Raw genomic sequence first — 7,527 nt, 5'->3', positions numbered from 1 at the left:
GGCTATACACGCAATGTCTTCTCCGTCTGCTCTTAGTTACAGAGAATATCCTGCACAAAATCTCTAGTAATATGTATAAAGACTCATCTGCAGGAAATGTTAAGATAACCTAATAGAGAAGATCATTAATTATCACATATGAGGAGGTGCAAAAAGTTTTCTGGGAGACCTTGTAGTCGCTGACAGCGCAATTCACATCATCCACTTTCTTGTGGATTCCAAATATTAATGGAATGTTCCCAATGCCTATAGCACGCTCCGCAAACATCTCAATGTCATCGAAGCTATTAAGGCAATGAAGCACCAACTTAATTATCTTTAATTAAAAATACTCAGATGCGCATCCAATTATAAAATTGTCAGTACTTCATATATGCTAAAAGTCACAGCAAGGAAGCTTGCATGATTTCTTAAGTGTGACCTGCTGAAGAGGAGATCAAGCCATCTGTTCTCTTGATTAAAGTAACGGCGTCACATTTTATAATGGGCCATTTATTGTTGCGCTACAGTTGGTTTGCATTAAGCTTTGGTTGAACGTACTGGAAATCTATTTTCAGCTGTGGGCATTCACATATCCTCCTTAAAAAGCAAACAATCTAAAGCAGAATACGGGAGTTTAATAATATCCCATGTGGCTCCATAAAAGCTTTGAAGCACATGGAGATACAGTGTGGGCCAATAGCGGTATATGGCCGCCACATTGAGCTGCACGAGAAAAATCCTTAACATGGCTCTATAGCTATATTATATGTGCAAGTTAGTGCAGAATATATATTTTATAATATATACAAGGTGTGGGCAAAAATATAGGAATGCATGCCTTAAAATTAATCTCTACATGTTTTATTGAAATATCACCATGTAACTTAAGTGGAGGCAATATGACCCAGATGCTGCCGGGCAGAAGTGAATATCTGCCCAAGCAACAAGGTTCCATTGGCCACGGGTATGAGCCATTTAGGTGCTGCAACCAGCTGTCTCCCCAAAACCACCCAGAGCAGGGCAAGAGGTGAAGTAAACACAAATCTGGCAGGAAAGCTCTCAGCCAAGCAGGGGTCAAAAGGGCAGCTTGGTGCTAATGGTTAAAATCCCATGCTTCTCATAAGGTGTTTCCATATTTTTGTCCACCATTTGTATAGAATTCTAAAATTATATATATATATATATATATATATATATATATATATATATATATATATATATATATATATATATATATATATATATATATATATATATATATATATATATATATATATATATATATATATATATACACACACACTAACTTGTTTTCCCACATGAGCATTTAGATTTTAACTTTATCCAAACTAACTTTGTGATGGGGATGGATAAGTAGTTGTACATACAGAACAACTATCACAATAAATGTGCTCTTAAATTACTAATAGCAAAATTATAGAAATACTAGCATATAGCAAATTCAACCTTCTAATTATATCATGAAGATCAATGTCCAATCGCATTTGCTGCACTCTGAACACTGGCACACATATATTACAATAAGAGTGTTCACATTTACTTTGTGACTTGTTAGTAAACTGGACGCAATGTTAAACTTGATCCACATTATGAGGGTAAAACCTGATTTATGCAAGTATGTAAAATAGGTATTATGCAGAAATCTACTGAAAGCAGTACTTGTCCGTGGTAGAATCCTAATAATAATAGATCAATGGAAGCATAGGATTATACTTAATGGAAGGAAGCACAGTAACAAGCTATTAACAAATTCCCCTAGACTGAAGTAGACAGAACCTACAGTATGATTGGAGCGATGCCATAGTTGGCATCATGGGCAGTGGTAGTGGGTTTCTTGTTATGCTAAAATGGAAATATATAAAAGACTGCTCTCATCGCGGCAAATTCTCTGTAAATGCCAAGTTCAGGCAAATGTCTGGATAATAAATATAAGAAAATACATTGAAGTTTCTGCAGTCGGGGTGCCCACAGCGAAGGAAAACCGCTACTGTGGAAATATCAAGAAAGTTATCAGATAGCTTTAAGCTTCGAAGAACTGGATCCACAGTTCCATAGCAATGCTAACAGAAACACAGGCAGACTCAATATTGAGTCTAAGTAAGATGTCCTTACCCTGTAACAATCTTTAATTTATTATTTTAAGGCACTTTGGGGGTGGATGGGGACACCAACGGCGCCTTCACAAGGGGGCACATCTGTTGCTGGCTTTCCCTGATGGGGAATCCATAGATATTTCGTGGCAAAACCCGCATCTAAATGGTGCAGATTCTGCTAAGTATATTGTTGTGGATCTGCTGGGCGTTTAAACCCTTGGATTCTAAGGCCGCCTGCAGACGGGCGGAAATTGCGCGTCGGGATTTCCCGCTGAATTTCCACCCTTGGAAGCTGCCATAGGATTGTGTTAGCAAACGCAATCCTAGGCAGACGGCCGCGGTTTGTCCGCGCGAATTCTCGCGCGGCAAACAAGCCGCAGCATGCTCTATTTCTGTGCGGGGCTTGCAGAGCCCCGCACAGAAACGTCACTGCCCGGCTGCCGGCTTCGGTCAGCGCCGGCTGCCCGGCAAGCCGGAACATCAAACAGCCATAGTCGCGGGTGAGTACGCGCCGCTCTCTGCAGGCGCTCAGGTCGGGTCCCGCGGCGAGAATCCTCGCAGCCGGATTCGACCCGCCCGTCTGCAGGTGGCCTAAGGGTTGCAAACTGAAGCATAAATAGGCATGTTGTGGATTTAGAATCCACAGTGTATTTCAAGAGCACTACGGATTTGGTGCAGAAATGTTCCACTCCGTGTGAAGTTGATTTTTGAAATCTCCTCCACATGGCTTGCATTGCAAATTGTGCTGTGGATATTCAGCAGCATTTATGACCTGTGTGAAGCCGGCCTAATACTTACGTAATGTGCAATTATGGTTCCAGTGCAGTAAGTAATGGTGCAAAAATATGAAAATTGAACTGCAATACTTCCTAGGACAGGGGTATATAATTACTGCACATAGCGTTGTTATACGATGGTCACTTTGATGGTTTGCCAGAAACCCATATGCTGCTAAACAAGCTGTGGCAAACACATACCCAAGGTATTGGGTTGAAGTGTAACAAGAATAATAATACTGAGTCACACGCTTGACCCCTGCTTACGGGAATCTCTATTGTCAGAGAAGTTGGACCTGTTTTTTTGGAATGCATATATAACTTTCCTTAAGAGGGAAAGTCAAGAATAAAAGAAGCTCACATATAGTAGTAAGTAGTAAAAAAAATATGGAGCAAATATTAAGTAGAGCGCTTAAGAGATAAAATCCACCCAGAATGGAGGTTTTCAAAAACTATAAAAGGTGTATCAATAGATCTCAGAAGTTAGTAAACTTGTATCTACTCGAGCGCGTTGGCACCACTCAGGGTTTATTAATGGAAACCTCTAACATAACATTTGGCCCTTTCCTTACAATGTTTCATAGATTTCCTGAGGGGTGCCAAATAGCTTTAAAGAGGACCACAGCCCCTTCAATCTGGAAACCGCTGCTGGTCCTAGCTCATGGATTGCTCTGAAGCGATCTTCTAAAACATCAAAAGATCAATTTTGGATAGATTTCACCATTTTACTTCCAAATACTATTGACATAGGTTTAGAACTTGCTTACACATTGTGACGTGTATCAATTCATTTCGGCAACTATATACACCAACAAAATGGCATGAAGGCAACACAGACCAGTCAAACTTTTGAAATTCTGTACAGCTTTTAAAAAAACGTTGCAAATACCAGTGTCATCGGCATGAGAATCCATACTAGGATCACCTCATCATTTCTCTCTATTATGTAACTTTTTTCCATGATTTATTATTTAACGAGACTGCCATTTAAAAAAAATTAAGCCAACTCAATGGTAAAGTAATCTTCTGCCTTCTAATTGCCTAATCAATCATTGTGTACGTGTATGAAGGTCTGACTAACCACCATTAATATGGAGTTGTATGAGCAGCACCAATAGGCTACAGTGGACGTAAACACAGTGCTCTTGTAGTAAAGGTGTACTTCATATGCATTTAATATTTTAAGTTGGTCCATTATTCCTGAACCACAAAATTAAAGCTGAATATACTTTTTCTTTTTTTTACTGCAACATGTAGATAATTCATATTCTTGGTTATTAATGTGCCACTTATGGAGTAACCCCAAACAATCTTCATTTATATGAAGTCCATAATAAATGGCAATTGCCAATCTTCAGAAAAGCTGTAACTAGAGGTAATATTGTGCTTTGTTTCGTTAAAGATATATTTCTCTTTCGGAGGTGTGCAAGAACCTTGGCACATCATTACTTCCTATGATAGTGTTTCTTTAGCTACTGAAAGTGAAGAGTTTAACACTTCCACTCTTTTTCGTAATATGCTTTGGAAGTCCAAAGTAATATAGCTGAAAAAAGTGATTACAGTAATCCTGTTAGAGGTGGAACTGAAACAGTTAAAATCTATATTCCACAATACGATTAATGGAATCCCGAATTCAGCTACTCTCTCTAATGCCTTTTTGTGCCATCTTACAGCTCTCCACCAAGTACTAAGGAGAACGTCCATTTAACTCACAAACAGTGTTCAAAAGCACAAGTGTGACGTACTGTAGGTCTCAGAATAATCATTAAAGTACATTTCCCTTAACATTTTTTTTACCCTGAAAGCCTCCAACCCATTGACAGAAGTGCTGTAATTATACAAAAGTAAAAAAAAAATAAAAAAAAATTAAAAGGCTCCATGTAGAATAAAGCTTGATTGCCAACAGGTTGTATGGTGTTCTTCAGTCAGTTATGTCCCATCGGGTTCTTGAAAGGCAAGCACCATTTTTCCTATTTGATATTATCCAGGATGTAGAACTTATGGAATGGTAGTTAACTTTACACAATAGCGATTTGTCACCTTTTAAGTCTCATCTTGTGATTAACAAAACAGAGAAGAGAAATTAAAAATTAATTTCCGCCTTAAACATAATTAAGCCTGAAATTTGTATGTGGGCTATAAACTAAAAAAAAAATTACAACAGACACTACATATAATATACCATATTTTCTACTAGTAAAATAAATAAGTTTGATCGTCTAGACTGTATAGATTCAGGTATGAACTGCCAAATTGACAGCATCCTAAAGTCCCAATAACATAAAAAAGTAAACTAGCTACCAGACGGTAACATTACTTCAATTTCCTTCCCATTTGTTAGAATACCATTGTTGGAGCAATGGTTACTAGATACATCCACTGAAGCTGCCAGTGACGAGCATTGGGTTGGTGCTTTAGCTGGTGGGATAGGAGATGCAGGAGACTGGGCTAGACCCGGCTTCTTTGGAGGGATGGGTGGTGGGTTTCCTCTTTCCACTCTTGATATGGTAGGGGATTTTATTCCTGGAGATACAGGACTGAGAGGACTGGAAACTTTCAATGGGTTTGGAGAGTGACCCCCATCATTCTTCTGGCTGGAGGCATTGGCAAGGTTTCTATAGTCTGTACCAAAGGGCGAGCTATTGGGAGGCACGGATTTACCAGGGGTCTGCTGGCTGGTAAAACGGGACAACACCTGAGTGACTGTATTGCGAGCAAGCTGCTTAGCAGCAGAGTTATCTGCCAAGGTTGGGGACAAGTCCCTAGAAGGCGGGCTCTGCAATCCAGAAACATGCTGATCATGTTCAGCTTGTGACTGAAACTTGTGTCGGGCAGCATGAAATCGCTGGTTGATGCCAGCCTGATAAGGTGACTGGTAGCCAGGACTACCGGTTGTCCCAATCAAGCGTCTTGAGAGTACTGGAGATGAGCATGGAGAGGATGTTAAGGAAGAAGCGGCAGTACTGCTGGGAGAGGAGGATGCTCCGCTAGAAGGAACTTGAGTTATCATGTGTAGAGGAGATTCCACTCGGACAGGCGAACCTCCGTTCTCAGATAAATTGTCATTTGCCACTTTCTCTTTTAGGCCTTCCCCCACATTTAACTTTAGGGCATGTTCATTACTCTGGAGTGCTGTTGCACAATGTCCATTTACTTTCGAACAGGGTTGAGGAATTTTACTAGGTGTTAACAAGGGAATATGAGCTTTTGGTAAAGCATCGGTACTATGCTTTTCTTGGTGTACACTTTCTGTCTGGCAAGATATAGATGAAACCTCTGGCTTCTCTGAAGACACACTTATACTGGAAAGGATTTCCTTGTTAGACATGTTGGCAGAAACCTCTCTGATGTCAGAAACAGCAGTCATGTCCTTTAAAAGTTTTTTCAAGGTCTCAAGCTCCTCCTTCAGAGCTTTAGTACGATTTTCTTCCCGATTGAGCTTGGCCCTTAGCTGCTCTCGCTCAATATCAAACTCTGAAAGTTGTTTTTCCACCTGGGCTTCCATCTGTAAGCTACGTTTCTTCTCAAGGGCTAGTTCTTCCTCAAGCTGACTCACTTTGCTTCTAGCCTTTTCTAGCTTTAAGTTGACATCCTCCACCCTTTGTCCTTCTTCTGCTGCTCTGTTATTTGCTTTTGTGCATTCTTTCAAAAGAACTGAAGACATTTTTTTATGACGAGCCTTCTCCTCCTCTAGCTGGGCTGACAATTCCTTCTGCTTCTTTTCAAGTTTCTTCACTTGTGATTTTTCAAACTCCAACTAGAAATGTCGATAGTAATAAGAAAGAAAATAAGAACAAACACTGGTTACACCCTTCCGGTGATCATTTGTGTTGCAATACATTGAAATTCATTTTAGATGCCCCTGACTATATAGCAAAAACATTATGCATACAATCTGTACAATCTAGGCCTAAATAAGTACTACTGTGTAAGCCAACGGAGACTAATGTTTCCAACAAGACAATGAAACTATTAAAAAAAAATAAAGCAATGTCTCAAAATAATTTAAACAGCCAAAAATAAAATTTCTTCATCTGCATACAAGAGTATTTTATAGTCCAATGGTCTACAAAAGGCATTTTATAGTCCAATGGTCATTTAGTTTGTGAGACATGTTGACTGCAATCTTCTAGTCATCCAAGTTGAAAGGGGTCTTCTGAGTCCTTGTGGCCATGAGCACTCATAATATGCAATTATGAGCCAAAGTGTTATTTTTTTTTGAACCACTAACTGTACTACATAATCAATCCAATGTACAAAAAAAACGTCTACAATATGTACAGTAGAAAGTTGGTAAATCCTTTCCATATTTGTGCTCATCATTTACCTTAAATTATAGCAGATTTTCACACAAGTCCTAAAAGTAGATAAAAGAGAACCAAACCCAACAACGGAGTCAAAATTATTAGGCCTAATTATTTATTTATTGAGGAAAATGATCCAATATCACAAGTCTGAGAGTGGCAAAAGTATGTGAACCATTGCTTTCAGTATCTGGTGTGACCCCCTTGTTAGGCAATAAATGCATCTAAACATTACCAGTAAACATTATGTAGTCCTGCACATAAGCTTGGATGAATTTCTGCCCCTTCCTCTGTATTCCAAGAGTTACCTCCCATGAACTGCTCACTTTAGGTCCTTCCACAACATTGCTA

The 7,527-nt window shown here is 39.3% G+C and overlaps 1 protein-coding gene across 1 annotated transcript in view; it reads right to left on the bottom strand.

Moving 5' to 3' along the window:
- Positions 1–1,266: 1,266 nt before the first annotated feature.
- The window catches only part of CTTNBP2NL (CTTNBP2 N-terminal like), a 70,460-nt gene continuing 64,199 nt past the window's right edge, over positions 1,267–7,527 (bottom strand). Inside the window, exon 5 of the mRNA XM_066600040.1 lies at positions 1,267–6,629. Coding sequence (XP_066456137.1) covers positions 5,166–6,629 — 1,464 coding nt within the window. The 3' untranslated portion in view covers positions 1,267–5,165. The remainder of the gene's footprint in view (positions 6,630–7,527) is intronic.

Source organism: Eleutherodactylus coqui, chromosome 4 (genome assembly GCF_035609145.1).
Source record: "Eleutherodactylus coqui strain aEleCoq1 chromosome 4, aEleCoq1.hap1, whole genome shotgun sequence".
Taxonomy (NCBI): Eukaryota; Metazoa; Chordata; class Amphibia; order Anura; family Eleutherodactylidae; genus Eleutherodactylus; species Eleutherodactylus coqui.
The sequence above is the reverse complement of the archived record's forward strand: the minus strand, read 5'-3'. Positions and strand labels throughout refer to the sequence as shown.